This window comes from Amaranthus tricolor, chromosome 13 (genome assembly GCF_026212465.1).
Source record: "Amaranthus tricolor cultivar Red isolate AtriRed21 chromosome 13, ASM2621246v1, whole genome shotgun sequence".
Lineage (NCBI taxonomy): Eukaryota > Viridiplantae > Streptophyta > Magnoliopsida > Caryophyllales > Amaranthaceae > Amaranthus > Amaranthus tricolor.
The window spans coordinates 11,170,293-11,188,231 of record NC_080059.1 but is presented as its reverse complement, the minus strand read 5'-3'; the positions used below and the strand labels follow the sequence as shown (position 1 = coordinate 11,188,231).

The 17,939-nt window shown below is 30.2% G+C and overlaps 2 protein-coding genes and 1 pseudogene across 2 annotated transcripts; 2 read left to right on the top strand and 1 right to left on the bottom strand.

Annotated features, from left to right (window-relative positions):
• Positions 1-2,726: 2,726 nt before the first annotated feature.
• Positions 2,727-3,071, top strand: LOC130797822 (flowering-promoting factor 1-like protein 2). Its single transcript, XM_057660590.1, has one exon. The coding sequence runs from the start codon at positions 2,727-2,729 to the stop codon at positions 3,069-3,071; it is 345 nt and encodes a 114-aa protein (XP_057516573.1).
• A 796-nt stretch (positions 3,072-3,867) lies between these two features.
• Positions 3,868-4,437, bottom strand: LOC130798811 (secreted RxLR effector protein 161-like). The gene has a single exon (XM_057661905.1). It carries the CDS (start codon positions 4,435-4,437, stop codon positions 3,868-3,870), a length of 570 nt encoding a protein of 189 aa, XP_057517888.1.
• A 12,331-nt stretch (positions 4,438-16,768) lies between these two features.
• Positions 16,769-17,116, top strand: LOC130798810 (flowering-promoting factor 1-like protein 2; annotated as a pseudogene).
• The last annotated feature ends 823 nt before the right edge of the window (positions 17,117-17,939 follow it).

Genomic DNA, 17,939 nt, shown 5'->3' with positions numbered 1-17,939 from the left:
CAGTTATAATAATAATAATAATAATAATAATAATAATAATAATAATAATAATAATTATTATTATTATTATTATTATTATTATTATTATTATTATTGTTATTATTATTATTATTATTATTATTATTATTATTATTATTATTATTATTATCATTATTATTATTATACCTTAACTACTATTATTTATTAGTAATAAAAAAAATTATAATAACAAGCTCAATGAAACCAAATCAAATCAGATGAGACCAGACCAAACCAGAACAGACCAGATCAGATCAGATCAGATCAGAAAGATTCAGATCAGACCTTAGTAAATTCAGATCAGATTCAATCAGATCAGACAAAGAGAACGGGCCCTTAGTGGAAACTGTATATGGAAGAAATATAGCATTTAAACTTTTCGGTGCTTTTTTTGTAAAATTTATCACGTTTTTTCTTACGTTTGTTAATAAAAAATTAGGTTAGCCTGATTCAATTGGTCTCTCTAAGAGACCGTTTCAAAGGAGAATTTGTGAATAAAAATTTATTAAATATTTTTGATGGGTTTGAAATAATTAATGATAAGTTAATAATATTATTAATCTATGTCAAAATATGTTTTCTTCAGTCATTTTGAATTATATATTTTATTATTAAATAAATTAACTTTTTAGTTTAAAAAAAAAAATTATTTAGATCTTGCTATAGTATAAGTTGGTTAAGATCAAGTGAGTGTGCATGATGGTTAGCTTTAAACAACAATCACTATAAAAAAAATTACCCTACATTTACCATTTAGTTATGGTATTGGATAGCATCAAATATTCTTTAACATTTTATTCTTCATCAGAATTTTAAAGAGAAAAATTTATACTTTAATAAAGAACAAATAAAAATTTAAAAACATCAACTCTAGGGTTAGAGATTGGCTAGATATGTTATACCCACTACAACATATAATACACTTTTAGTAGGATATATTTAGTGACATTTAATTTAGATATCGCTATTTTAAATTTATAATGTTAGTGGATTTAGTGACATTTATCAAGCCCTTTAGAAGCATAATAAAAAATCATGCTAAAGCTTTTTGCGACATAAAATCTAGTGACATTTTTCATAAATGCCACTATAGACTATAGTAACAATTACATATGTCATTAAAGATTAAATATAAATCAATTTATAGTGTGACTTAACATAAAAATCAATCATAATTACACTAAAAATATAAATCAGTGATATTTTTAATGTTGCTAAATCTTAAGTCGCAAAAATTTAATTTTATTGTAGTGATATAAGATCCATTTGTGTTGGCATGTCAATTAAGTTCATAATTTTTGTGCATTAATTGGCCTAACACAAAAATCCTCTCTATAACTTTTGCCTCCTAAATGTTAAAACTTTTAGGTTCTACATTTTCATAATTTTGATTATAAAAATTATGTACAATTCCTTGCACTAAATGGTAATGCTTCAATACTCCTGTTATCTATACAAATGAGTAGTAAATGAGTTACTCTTAACAATACATATTGCATTCACATGGTATTTTTCTCATCGAATATCATAATTGTAAAACAACAAATATTCAGCAAATAATTATTTTCATAATTATCATTAAACAAGATATTTTTCATAATCTATTTAGCATATAAAAATATTTTCGGCAGTAAATATATATATATATATATATATATATATATATATATATATATATATATATATATATATATCATATTTAATGATATATCTACAATAAATATTTATCATAATAATATAAAAAAAGTTAATTTATTTATAATAAATGAATAATAATGATTGAATCAATACTATATACTAAATGCATTAATCTCAATAAAACATCAATTACATTTTATTTTTTCAGCCTAAACAAGACTGATAAAGCAACAAATTATTATTGAACAAGCTGATCTTTAAAATAAATATAAAGAAATTCTCCTTCACAAAATATATATTTAGATATAATCATTAATGATATTTTTACAAAACAATCTATATACTAGTTAATAATATTTTGTGCATTTTTAGGGAAACTTAAATTAGTAAAGAAACGTGTTAAATATCCTTATCATTAGCTCAATCTTTTCATCTACTCATTTCCTATTGTATTACTACTCATACAAATTCCGAACAACGAAACAAGAATATTTTTTTAATGAACATCAAAAATATTAAACCATCATCATCCCTAGTGATCAAGGATATTAAAGTACACACTAATTTACAAATAAAAAAAATACTAAAGTTATTGCAACAAAAATTTAGTTATTAATTCAACTTATATCTCTTACCATCTCTTTCACCATATTCACATGGGTGTTGCATGAACAAAGTGATGGTTTCAACAATTTTGTTTTATGTGAACATTAGAAATAAACGTCTCTCTTTTTCAAGGTACCCTTTTGTTTCCTAGATTCCCTTCTATTAAATTAAATTACTAAAAGCATAAAACAATATTCCACCTAATTTATACCCACGTGTGCCCTACATTTTAGATTCTTACACCAAAATTAACATTTAATATAGTTGTAAAATGGGAAATTCTCCTTTGTTTCAACTTTTTTCTTTTAAGCCCCTACTTTACCCCTTACCACATCCCCTATATATACACCTCTTCCCTTCTTCCCTTCCATTCATCAACCAACAACATCTAAACTACTATTTCTTCTATACCTCCCGATTAACAAATTAAATAACTATTTATTATCTAACCTAGCTATAAAAAAATGTCAGGAGTTTGGGTGTTCAAAAATAATGGAGTGATTCGATTGGTAGAGAACCCACAAGCCGAGCAAGAAGGAAGTGAGCAAGTAAGGGCAAGAAGGCCAAATAAGGTGTTGGTTTACTTGCCAACTGGGCAAGTTATCTCATCGTATGACATTCTCGAAAGAATACTTAAAAGTTTAGGGTGGGAGATGTACTTAGGTTCTGATCCAAATCTTATCCAATTTCATAGGAAGAACTCTATCGATTTGATTTCACTTCCAAGCGACTTCTCTAAGTTTAATTCTGTTTATATGTACGATATCGTCGTCAAGAATTCCAATGTGTTCCAAGTTCGTGATGTTTAGGTGAGTTTACTCATCAAACATGACTTACACTTACAGATAGTGTGCTTATCGTCTAGTTGCACTGAAGAGTAATAGATTGTGTTTTTCATGGTTGAGATCTAATAAAGAAGATTAGATATATTAGTTCATGTTTATGCATGCATTGTATTCATGTTTTTTGTTTGTAAGTGTGCTATTATTGTTGATATGTATCAGTTGTAATACTTTTTCTTCTTTTTGTGAAGTTGTCATTTCATTCTTATCTAATATATCTAATCAATTAGTAATTATTTAATTGATTCCCAACAAGAAATATTGTGTGCTGTGGGACGAGGCTATTAATCTTTATTATATCTCTCCACCGAGGCTTGTCAAATAGAGCAAGTCGGATTTGCTAGGCTCGTGTTCAGGTCATATGCGAAAACTATAATGAAACAAAAGGTTTGGTAGAGAATTGTATTATTATTTTCTCTAATTTTCTGAATGAATACAATGAAGAACAATATAATATTATGTAGTAAGAATATTACTATATTTAGACTTGTTATTCAAGGCTATGATTATGCTAATTATTCTGTTACCATATTTACAATATTTGAGAATCTTAATATTTCCTACATTCCCCCTCAAGTTGAGTTTTAGGATCTCCAATACTCAACTTGGTCAAGACCTTTGCAAAAAGCTTACTTGCTACTGCTTTTGACAAAATGTCAGCTAATTGCTCTTCAGATCAAAAAAATGGTAGAAAATTGATCCCTGCATCTATCTTTTCTTTGATAAAATGTCTATTGATCTCTATATACTTTATTTGATCGTATTAAACTGGATTGTCAGAAATTTTTATGAATGCCCTGTTATCACAAAAAAGTCTACAAGTTCGTTTAGGATTAAATATTAGTTTGATCAGGAGTTTCCTGATCCATAGAACCTCACATATTCCCAAGGAACTATCTCGGAATTCTGCTTCAGCACTTGAAAGAGCTATCACCTTTTGCTTTTTACTCCTCCAAGTAATTATATTCCCTCCAACTAAACTGAAGTAGCCAGATGTTGATTTTCTATCATTAGGGTTTCCTACCCAATCTGCATCAGTGTGGGCCTCTATTTCCAGATCATTACCTCTTTTGAACAGAACCCCTCTTCCAATAGTTCCTTTCAAGTATCTTTTAATGCGGAAAGCAACAATCATATGATCTTCTTGAGGCTTATGCATAAACTGACTTATGACTCCAACGGCATAACCAATGTCTGGCCTAGTATGTAATAAATAGATGAGCTTCCCAACTAACCTCTGGTATTGTTCTTTGTTAGCTGGTTTTGCTCCCTCAGTTATTTGAAGCCCATGATTCACCACAATAGAAGTATCAGTCAGTTTACAATATATCATACCAGGATCTGCCAATAAATCAAATATATACTTCCTCTGAGAAATAAAAATCCCAATTTTAGATCTTAGGACTTCAATTCCTAAGAATTATTTCAATCTTCCAAGGTCCTTCATTTCAAATTCTTTGAAAAGTTTCCTTTTCAACACCTTTATTTCCTCAATGTCAATGCCAATAATTATCATGTCATCCATATATATTATGAGGCAAGTTGGCAGTTTCCCTCTCCTTTTAAGGAACAATGTGTGATCAGCATTACTTTGATGATACCTATTTTTTTCATCACCTTTGTGAATCTCCCAAACCATGCTCTAGGAGATTTATTAAGCCCATATAATGCCTTTCGCAATCTGTACCCTTCTCCAATCTTGTAATCTTGTGAAAATCCAGGTGATGCTTATATATATACTTCTTCTTTCAAATCTCCATAGAGAAATGCATTTTTGACATCGAACTGAAGTAATTGTCATTCTTGGGTTGCGGCCACTGATAAAAGTACCTGAATTGTATCTAGTTTGGCAACTGGCGAGAAAGTCTCTAAGTAATCAATCCCATAGGTTTGAATATACCCTTTTGCGACCAACCTAGCTTTGTATCTTTCCACTATGCCATCAGCTTTATATTTGATGGTAAACACCCATCTGCATCCTACTGGTCTTTTACCGGCTGGTATTTGACACCTTTCCCATGTTTGATTTTGCTAAAGAGCCATCATCTCAATTAGCATGGCTACCCTTCACTTTTCATCTCTTTGAGCTTCTTTTATTGTGTTGAGGATTTTTGTTGAGTACATTGTTGCATTGAAAGCTTGAGCTTCTTGAGAAAGTCTCCCCTTCACGAGGTTACCTATCGGATATTTTGACTGTCGAGGTTCATACTCATGTTCGTATCGTTTTGGAGGTACCCCCTTGTGCTCCGAGGGGGTAATTTATATAACTTTTCTGACTGTTTTTCAATAACATTTTCCTCCTGTACTTCTGAAAGGTCTCCATCAATATTATCTTCCTATACTTCAAAATTAGTCTCACAGTTAACAGTAATAGGATCTTGAGCATTAACAAAAGGACTAAACTCGGGAATTCGGATAGGAGAAACAACCAAAGTGTCACATTCCAAGTTGGACTGCCCATGTGGAGAATTAGACTCAGTTGGCTCGCCTACTAGTATCAACTTGAGTTAGGATAGTAGCACTCGTGGTTTCAGTCAGAGTATTAGAACATATTAACATAGTATTACAACATCATCGCAGGGTCGTTAAGACCAAAAGTACACGTCAGCAAACGTCGCATACCAAATAAATAATAAGACAAGAGAAAGTTTTAATTTATTAGCTGACAATTCACAGAACCTTACGCTTCGATCATGCTTATTAAGAATAATTATTTTCATGTAAAAGGTTAGTCAGCCATACTGCTGTACTATCCAGCCATACTGCCGGTACACTCCAAACTCCATAAGTGAGACAATACATTAGGGGGAGCTAACCCCTAAGCAAGTCTCTACCATAGACACTCGTCTTACTTCGGTGCCTATGGTTAAGTATGCATACCCCCGCGGTGGCTCATAATGCCCTCATAAACCGCAAGTAATTCATTTCCACCAATTGACGTCATACTACGTCCACTTTAAAGTTAGTGAGGTCATACTACCTCTGCTTATCAAAACAATGTATAAAAATTATTGATTCGAAAGATAACATTATTCGTACTATATATCCATACTTTACTTTTGTGTACCATTATTATATGATACATCGGACTAATGCGAACCACGCTGCGTATACATACCTTAAGCAAGATAACCAACTCACAAGCGTCTTAATCAATTCCCGGTCACGAATCGACTTCCTACAAGGTTCAATCGTATTCGAGAAATAAGCACACATACAGATTTTTCTCAAATTATCCATAACACACATATACAATCACATCCATACCTAGAATACTACACACAATCATGAATATCCATCACATACTATAACATGGTAAATACACAAAACAGGACAGCCTATACAATCTGTCCAGAAACTCAACTTAAAACTGTCAAATTGAAAATCCGACTTCACCGTTGCGTCCTGAAGGCGTCAAAACCCCCGGGTACCAATTTTCATAATTTATAACATAGTATAAGTATTTTTAACTTAATTCCAAAGCCAAAAATGTTCCAAAAACACATTTTTTTCACCATTTTCAAAACCTACGGGATTTGGTCATTCCATCATTTTTTTTATCACAAAAATATAAATATCAATGCTTTATGTCCTATTAAATCTAAACAATAAAATTTACATAAAAATAAATTTTAATGAATTATTATTATTATTTTTTTTTTTCAATATAATTCTTTTTACACAATTGTATACACACATACACATCACATATTTACATGTATATTTTTTTCTCTACCAACATTATAAATCTCTTCTAGTAATCAAAAAATAAATAAATAAATTTCTAACACCACATACATTTTTTTTATGAACATCCATTTTTATATATATATATTTTCAATCATCCTTCAAACAATTTTTTTTTTCACACATATGTAAACATATCCAAAACCCTAAAAAAAACCATACATTAATTTAGATAGAAAAATACATCATACTTTTACACTGAATTTTAAATCATGAACAAATCATAAACCATAAAATAACACACATAAAAATCATAGAAATTTAAATTAAAACTTAAAAATAAAAACTAGATTAAGAATTACTCACAATTGCTCAAGAACAAAACACCAAAATTGATGAACCAATGGAGGATTAGGCGTGAGGATTAGAGGGTTTTGGGAGTGTTTTCTTACTTGCAAATGGTTTGAAATGAAAAGATGTAAGGAAATTAGGAGATTAAGGAAATAAAGAAATTAAGGAAATTAAAGCAATAATTATGGAAGGCAATTACTCTCAATCTTTCAATATTCTTAGGGAGTTACAAATCCCCCATCCTTACTCCATATGGCCGGCCAAATCCATTCGAATTCCCACTTTTATTTTTTATTTTATTTTATTTTATTTTTTTTTTTGAAATTAAAGATAGATTAGGAAAAAGGTTTGGACTTAAAATGGTTTTAATTGCCTTAAAAGTTGAAGTCTCATGATCTAACCTACTAACAAAATAAATAATAAAAGAAATATATTTTTCTAAAAAATAATAATAATAATAATAATATTACTAGCAAATCATTTAATATATCGGAAAAATATCGGGGTGTTACAACTGTATTCTCCCCCTGACCACTTGGATGGTTCTTGTAATAGAGAGTAAGGTTGGCTGGAAGGTTATGATAGGAAGAGAAGACATTAATAGGTGTTTGGAAGTTGAGTTTTTTTGTGGGAAGCCGATTGGTCAAATATGTGGCATTAGCTACAGCTTCAGGACAAAAAGATTGCGGTACTTCAGATTCAAGCATAATGGCACGAGTAATGGCAAGAAGAGTTCTATTTTTCCTTTTGGCTGTTCCATTTTTTTGTGGGGTTATGTGACAAGTAGTTGGATGTATGATACCATGAGTGTTAAAATAAGTTTTCATATCATCATTAATATACTCACCACCATTGTCAGATCTCAAAATTTTAATGGTTTTATTGTATTGGTTATGAATAAGGTTGCAAAAGGATTTGAATTTCTCAAACACATTAGATTTCTTTTTTAAAAAATACACCCAAGTCATTCAAGAACAATCATCAAAAAATCATAAGAAATATGAAAAAACATTCGACCCATTATTTAGTGTTGGACCCCATACATCAGTACAAACTAATAAAAATGGACAATTAGTTCTAGAATGGCTTGGCAACAAACATTGTTTGTGACTCTTAGCAAGAATACATGTTTCACAAATTAAATCTTTATTGAGTTTAGAGAAAGCTGGAATAATCGATCTAAATACCCTGGTGATGGGTGACCGAAATGACGGTGCCACAACCAAAGTTAACGTTCTATTGCCCCGTGAGCTAGCATTGCATTGCCTTGTTGAGTCACCTCATCCACATAGTAGAACCCTCCACGTTCAGTGCCACGCCCAATTATCCGCCTCATCCGAATATCCTGTACAAGACAATATGAGGGATACATGAAAACAACACAATTATGTTCTTTTGTCAATTGACTAATTAATAAGAGCTTATGAGATAGTTCAGGGACATATAAACAATGAGATATTTTAAGATCCTGAGAAAATTCAATACAGCCCGCCCCTTCTACCTAAGACAAGTCACCATTGGCAGTTTGAATATTGGATTTGAGTGGGTTTAAAGAATTTTTAAAGTCTTGTGAATCATATGACATCGTGTCAGTAGCCCCGCTGTCAAAAACCCAAGATATATTTTTTGGGTTGGTTTTTTTTGGTTTTATTGTTTTTGTAAAGAAACTTTGAGTGGGTATATTTTTCAAGGAATTGCATGAATTTGGCCGAAACATGGAAATAGAAGATGGGCTAGGTAAGTTTGTGGAAAGTGTTCATCAAATCCTGTGACATGTCGGCACTTTTCATTGTTTCCTTCTTTTGTTCTATTTGCACATCAGTTCGCCATGAATGAGATTTCATCCTCTTTACCTTTCCTGTCATTATGGCTTGTTGAGAGTGCCACAATACAAGATCTTCCCCACTTTCTTCTTCACAGTAAGTGTCGGTTACCATGGCTACTGTCCCATTATTCCAGTGACCTTTTTTCTTTCTGTCCAGCCACCACTCCGGATACCCGATAATTTGAAACAAACTTCTTTGGTGTGCATTGATCCTCCACCGTGCTCACACTTGAGGTGAGCTCTTTCATCCTCTCGCCGGCTTCTTTGTCGATTTTGTGAGATAAAACCGCTCCCTAGTCCTAAGGGGGTTTCCTCCGATGGTTCTTCGAGCAACTTCTCTTCTGATGGTAAAGTAAGCTACTTTCACCAGGGGTAGTGGAGTTAGATTCAATAGATCTCGCCTCTCTTTGTCCATGGAATTGTTAATACAAGCTAAAAATTGGTATAATCTATCCCTATATGTGATTTCATTGTATTTGGTTATGTCTTCTGGACATTTCATAGGGTTAGGAACTCTTCTGTCAATTTCTTTCCATATGGTGATTAATTTGTTGTAGAAAACTTGAATTGTTTCTTTTCCTTGTTTTAATGTATTTTCTTTGACCATGAGGTCAAAAATCTGCAAGCCATCCTGTCCACTTTTGTACATCATTTCGATGCCTCTCTATAGTTCATACGTTGTTGGATAATCCAGATACTAATTAACCGAATCTATGTCAATGTTCTTTACGATCCACGAAAAATCCGACGCATCTCGTGGGACCCAAATAGTGTATTCTTGGTTGTCGATAGGGATGGGCATTTAAGGCTATGGGTCGGGTCTAGACCCTACCCAGATTCGGACCCTAATTTTAAGGTAGGGTCCAGACCAGGACCCTGATATTAAGGGTCTAAAAATTTAGACCCTGACCCAAACTCTTAGGGTTTGGACTCGGACCCTTAGGGTCTAGAACCATACCCTGATATTTGATGACTCTTTCATGATTGAAAATGACTTCTTTTTTACTGCATAATAATGACAGAATATAACAGAGAATGTCAACTACTTAATCTTGGGTTTATTTGCACAATATTAGAGCCAAACATACCCTCTAACACCTTTCAACCATCAAACAATTTTAGCAACGATCGCTGTAGGAATTGGGGTGATTTTGATAATCTTGATTATGTTGTGCTGCTGGTGTTGCTCTAGGCGTAAACAACGAAAACAGAAGAAGAAATATAGTCACAATATCCCATTGCAAAAACTGAAGAAGAAGAAGAAGAAGGAAGATGATGAATAGTATAAGAATAATGAAAATTCTTATTTCCATTTTGGCAAAAGAGAAAAAAAATAAAAAAAGTATGGAAAAAAACATAAAATAAAATGAGGAGGGATTAAATATTATTTTATACTTAAGCCTAATTTATTTTTTCTCAAATGTTACAAATTATACTCTCCAACCCAAAAAAAATTAAAAATATAAATAATAAAAAGGGTCTAAGGGTCGGGTCCGGGTAGACTCGGACCCGGAACCTTATAATTTTTTTAGACGCGGACCCGGACCTTTAGGGTCCAAAAAAAATAGACCCTTACCCTTAAAAAAAGGTAGGGTCCAATAGAGTTCGGGTAGGGTCTTAGACCCTTGCCCATCCCTAATTGTCGATGGCTAGGGTGGGGCAATGATATGATTGAGCCTCCCCTTACCACTAATGGCCAGGTGCATTAAGCGAGACCATTTGGCATAATTTGTGTTATTTAGTTTTTCGGCTAGATGAATATTAGAGTTCTTGGTTTCAACGACTGGTTTGTTGGTGTTTAATTGTTGTAGCAATTGAAACAACCGATTCATTGTTACTGACGGTTCAATTTAGTTCTAAGAAACTGTTTTTGAGTTAGTTTTCTCCATTATAGGTAAGGTAAAGGTAGATGATGAAGCGAAATGAACGAATTCACAGAAATCGTTTCCGCTCTAATACCATGAAAACTATAATGAAACAGAAGGTTTGGTAGAGAATTGTATTATTATTTCTCTAATTTTCTAAATGAATACATGATGAACAATACAATATTATATAGTAAGAATATTACTATATTTACACTTGTTATTCAAGGCTATGATTATGCTAATTATTCTATTAGCATATTTACAATATTTAAGAATTTTAATATTTTCTACAATATGGAAATTGGTCAGATCCCTGACCCAAACTTGAAAAACAAGTAAATGCATGAGAAAAACATACCAAACATAGCAAACACAAGAGCAAGAACACAAAGATGATTAATGAGGTGTCTTAATTAGACACCTCCCCCTTAAATAAATTTGTAATTTATTAATGAATTCAACAATACATTAACGACCCTTTCCAAGCTTGATATCTCACACTCAAGCCCAAAGTTTCCAACGTTAATGGAAAGACACACTCATAAAAGAAAACAACTCTTTTTACTCTCTCTAACCCAGGTTGCTTTTAGTGTATTAGCCTCTCTACAATGCATTGTAATTTGTAATCTAAATTAGGGTCCTTATATAGCCTCAAACAAACAGAATAACCTTAGCCGCACCCAAAAGACCAAGACTTTCCAACCAATCAAGCTTTAAAATAGAAACCTGCATTTTGGCCTGCACTTGGGTACTCGAACGAGCACCTGTTGAAATGTATTCATTGACTTATTCGTGTGTGTTATCTCGTTCAAGGTGTCTTCGTTCCTTTCTCTTGCCTCGTTCAAGAGAATAATCAAGACCCTCCTTGTGCACCTTATTACCTCGTTCAATAGACTTTTTTTATTTCCTTGTTTAAAGAACTCTTCATATGCACCTTTTTGATCACTTAATGTAGTGATCCAAACCTTAAACTCAAATGAATTTGCACACCCATCATCTTCTTCTAGTGTGTAAGCAATGGAATACTCATTGAGAATCAAAGTTATCTCCACACAAGGAGATTGGCACTTGCACGATTGCACCAATAAGTTAAATTTTAAGACACTTATAAAGATCATTTGATCAGGATCAGCCCAACTTAATAATAATTTTTTTCATTTATAAAATATGCCATTGCAAATTAGAGTACACAATTTCGCTAATTACAAAGAATTAAAAAATGTTCTAATTGAAACTAACAAATCATAATTCAACTTAGCAAATTTTATGGTCTAATTAAAGGTTAAACTAACAAATCATTATTTTAAAGAATTAAATGTTTAGCAACATTACTTGTAACACTTAGGTATTAACATTAATGAAAATGATAAAACAGTAGATCATAATAAATATTTAAAACTTGACATTTTAACTGACTTAATTAGTTTACTTGGACCCTACAACTTGGTATTAGTGCATGCACAATCATCTTTTTAGTTGTTTAAAACTTAAAACAAATTTAATGTACAATCATTCATGCATGGTTGATTAATAATGTGCTTGGAAAAATAATCTGTGTAAACCTTCTTGATCTGGCTCGATAAATGGTCTTGATTAAACATATATTAAAAGCAAAAAATAATTTTAAGATTCAAGTGAAGTCCTTTAATTGATCCGGTCAGTCCAAATACAAACTTTTTGCTTTTAATTCATTTCCAAGATTTGACAAATGAGCTGAGCATATAATTAGAGCGACCTAAACAAGGTTAGTATTCTTATATCGTTAAAATCGTGATTCTAACTTAAATCAGAAACTTACTCTCAAATATTGCAAAAATAAGAAAATGTAATTGTTTATGTGTATTGTTTAATTATTTTAATAATAAAAGAATACTTAAAACTTGTTTAATTTATTAAACACTTTATTTTTATTCAAAAAATATATATATACCTTTTCTTTGTTGCATTAGTTCTCTTATTTTTATGAATTGACAAACATAATAAGATAAACATTAATCATATTTAATATTTTAATAAAAAAAAAACACACCAAGTAAATACTTAACAATAATCTTCTATAAATTAAGTAACACCAAATACATTGATCTCGATCAAGAAATAGGTATATTAAAGTCATATTATATTGGTACAGTTTCAAAATCCTCATAGTTTCATAACACCAAATATAAAAACTCAATAATTTTATCAATCATTAATGCACTTATTATCAATTATGAACATCTATTCAATCATTAATAAGTAATTAACATCAAATGAAACAAGGCCTCAACTAGTAATCTAGATTAAAAAACAATTAAATTATTATCAAGAGTCTCAATTTAATTATTAAAAAGCAAAAATAAAAAATTGTGAAATATTTTTTGAATTGTGTATAATTTTCGAAATCGTACGATTCTAATTACAATTCTATGATTCTAACAATTATTCTTGCAATTCTAACTAATTTCAACTTTCGTAACGATCAAATCATAAAAATGAATTTTGATGTGAGAATGAGATAATGGACCAATGTAACTTAAAAAGCTAGCTTCATGTGAGATTCATATGGTTCAAACACTTACTTTCATGACATAATAAGTGTAACATAATGTTGGAATTTCGTTATGGTGGTTTTCCTTTTGCTTATATCAATCGACCACTGACAACATATGATATACTATTGATTCGCCTAATAACATTAAGTAAATAATCTCTACAATCACCCATATATTCTTCCTTTAAATCAAGTGTATTCTATAATTAACTTAGATTTAGTCAATAATAATTATTCTGATTTACTTAAGAATAGAATGTAAATATTATGTAGTTATTCTATCCCATAATCAAAAGGGATTCTCTTGTAATATATAGTGCACCATATTATATGAATAATACTTACGTTCCCTCAAACCTTCAATAAGGAATACTTATTAGGCTTTCAAATAAAAAAAGTTATCTAAAATATATTGATTTTTTTACAATATTCATAATTTTTTATTGATTGTGCATAATCTAAATTTTAGGGTTACATACCCAAGAATATTGTTGTTCAAGTGGTGACCGATTTTTTACTGTTAATAGCTACAAAAAAATAGAAAAAAATAAAATAAAAAAATCAAAATATTAAAAATTAAAAGTTAAAATTAAAAATAAAGTTACTCGATTTCTCTTTTTAATTTTTATTAATTTTTCAATTTTTACATGATTAAATTTTGTATTTATTTTTTTATTTTTTTATGAAAACGACTCGTTGTACTATATAGGTAAGAGGTTACCTTAGTACGTTCATCATTAGCAAGCATCTTTATAGTTGGAATTATTCATGTTTAATAAAAAATTAAAATTATTATAGAAAAATCAGTAAAAAATTAAATTATTTTGGATAATTTTTCCTTTCAATAAAATCAAATTAAAACTAAACTAATCTTTAAATAAAAATTGATTCCATGAAGTACTTTAAATATTCCTTCTATAAAGTGTAAATTCCAAAATCGTACATCTAAAGCGCACAACTAATAACTCATAATCAAGAAACCATTAAAATAATATGGACAAAGATAATTAAAGATCATTATAAGTTCTTTAGTAACAATGCAAAATACTCGAAAGTATGACTAAATTAATTAGTTGATCGGACCCGACCATCGGATTTATTTTTTTTGAATAAGTAAAGAAGTTAAGTATTCATGTGACTCAAAATCCACGAAATTCTTGAAAATTAGTTTAGAGATAAAAAAAAAATAAAAACCAAATAACTCCATTATAAACAACCAAGATATGAAAAAACTCATAACAATGATGGGAAAGCTTCATGTTAAATTATGACTAGAACACATGTTAGGGCAATCGGTATTAAATAGTGAAAATGAATATGATTCATAAAGTGTAAATTATCATAACATATATCATGTCATTATTATGATAATGAAAGATTGATCATAAAAAGGTTTGGGAAATCCCACGTGGTGACCCTGAGTATTTGGTTTTCCCACAAATGTTTTGAATCCGTATAATGACCTTGAGCTTTCACCTTTTTCATGTAGTAGACAAAATGTTAAGTTTTTAGTTAAATTAAGAAAATTTCGAAATATGTGCTCAATTAGAGTGATCACAACGTTTTTCTTTTTTTAAAAAAAACGTCATTTCGTTGGGTAAAAATAACGTAAAGTTAACAAAAAAACTTCTCTTTTCTTTACCACGTGGAAAAATTGAAAGGTCAAGGTCACCACGTGAATTAAAAAAAGGTTTGTGTATCACGTGGAAAAGCCGTAAATACAGGGTTAGCACATGGAATTTCCCAAAAAAAAAAATTTTAAAATTTTCCGCTACCCACCTAATACTACATGCACAAACAATAATGCTTTGGAATGAATTTTAAAATGAAAATGAGATTGTTGAAAGAATCAACCATGACCATTAAACTTGTCAAGAGATATTCCTACCAAAATTATACTTTAACTTTCTATTACGAAAGAATTTTAAGTTTTATATTCACCATGAAGAAACCGGGCTTGACCTAGCTTGATGAAAAAGTTTTGACTTGGTATGGAGTACTTTACAAGTTGGATACTAAAGGTGGGTTCTTGAAAATGAGATATTGGACCAATGTAACTTATAAAGATAGCTTCATGTGATATTCATATGGTTCAAATGCCTATTTTCATGACACAAATGTAACAATATGTTGGAATTTCGTTAAGGTGGTTTTCCTTTTTTGTTACAAAAAAGTAGGATAAAATGATTGTAAGTACACATGATATACCATTGATTTGCCTATGATTATACAATCTTAAAGCATATAATGCAAAGAAACTCTTGTCATTAACTCAAGCATCAGATCCACTCTAATTTCATGATTCCATTACTTTTATATATATACAACTCCAAAATTGAAAGTTTTTTTTGATAAATAATATAATAACACATAATTATACTTTATAATTTAGACAGACAAAAAAATTACACTGTATACCCAACGAAAAAAACACATAAATAGCGACCGTATATGGCATTGCCAAAAGAAAAGTAAATATATTATTTTATTAATTTTTATATCTATGTGATATTGAATATCTTAAATTTAAGTTATATTGATACAAATTTAAATTGAAAAATCTCTTCTACTTTCGCATTATTATATAACTGAATTTGTTCTTGAAAAGTCTAAAATAAGGAAAAGTCAATTGAGTACACCAAAAGATAGATAAATCTTAAGAAATTCAAAATGAGATATATGAAAAATTAGAAATGAGTAATGAGAAATTAGATATTAAGTTGCTGCAAATGGGGAAAAGAGTATTTTTATAGACAATTTTTGAACCTAGCAACATATTGACTATGGCATGTTGTCTACACAATAATTAACCACAATATTTTCGAAAATGGGAATTATGGCTAAAAATAAATATGTAATAAATTGACAGAAAAATTGGTAAAAAAAATATATGGTAAAATTTTTAGGATGGAGTAGATTTGTTTCCAAGCATCACACCTTAATCTAGCATATCCACATGGGTGTTGCATGACCAAAGTGATCGATGTTGTCCACTTTTTTTAAAAAATAAAAATAATTAATGTTACTTTGAATTAGGTTTTGCTTCTATCTTTTTTCATGGTGATCTTGGTTCCATAGATTTCTTTCTGTTTAATTAAATTAATGGAAGCATAAAACATTCCTCCTAAATTATATCGCCACGTGTGCCCTACATTTCAGATTCTTACACCAAAATGACTTGATATATGCATGTACAGTTGTAAAATAGAAACTTTATACTTTGTTTCATATTCTTTCTTCAACCTCATCCCCTATATATACACCACTTCCATTATTCTACCCATCCATTCATATATCAACCTAACAACCCCTTAACTAAATCTATTTCTTTCATACCTCCCAACTAACAAATAAATAAATTAATTAAATAATAATATATTATTAAACCTAGCTATAAAAAATATCAGGAGTTTGGGTGTTTAAAAATAATAGAGTGATTCGATTGGTAGAGAACCCACAAGCCCAACAAGAAGGAAGTGAACAAGTAAGGGCAAGAAGGCCAAATAAGGTGTTGGTTTACTTGCCAACTGGACAAGTTATCTCATCATATGACATTCTCGAAAGAATACTAAAAAATTTAGGGTGGGAGATATACTTAAGTACTGATCCAAATCTTATCCAATTTCATAGGAAGAACTCTATCGATTTGATTTCACTTTCAAGTGACTTCTCTAAGTTTAATTGATCTGTTTATATGTACGACATCGTTTTTAAGAATCCTAATGTCTTTCAAGTTCGCGACATTTAATTAGGTTAGTTTAAGTCATCAAATCACTTACACTTACAGATAGCTAGTGTACTTATTGTCATGGTTTGAATATATGGCTAATAAAGAAGATTAGATACATTAGTTCATGTTTATGCATGCATAGTATTCATGCTTCTTAGCTTGGCTGTAAGAAAGAGTACTATTATTGTACGTACGTAGATGTGGATCAGTTGTAATACCTTCTTTCTCAGCTTGTATCATGTGAAGATATCATTTCATCTCTAATCTAATCACTTAATAATTTGTTTATGGAGTCTGACAAAACATACTGCTGGTGGGGAGGAGGCGAGCTCTATTATATTTCTCAAACAAGTAATAATAACTAGTATAGAAACTCATGCAATGTACAATTTATAAATACTTTACCTAATTTAACTCTAATTTTAAAAAATAAGATTCTAAATTAAATAAATATTATCATGCAATCAACTATTATCCACTAAAATAATTTCATTTATCAAGGTTTTTTAAAGTTAACATTTGTCATTTTTCAATATTTTTATTAGTATGTATAATTTATTAGTATGTATAATAGAATTTTTTTTTTCTATTTAGAGTAAAATTAGAGAATCCCCTTCACATAACAAAAGTAATAAGATTAATCCAATTTATTGGTGGTGAGAAGAGAGTAGAAGCAAAATCTTTTAAGTAGACTAACTAAAAACTATGATAATAATCTACATAGGTTAATTCCTACCACTAATTTGGCTGGGGCTTGAGGGAGCTAGGTTAACTCCTCATTTTATTTTTCATGTTGTATCAAAAGACAATGAGGAAGACTAAAGATAATTTGGAGAAAATG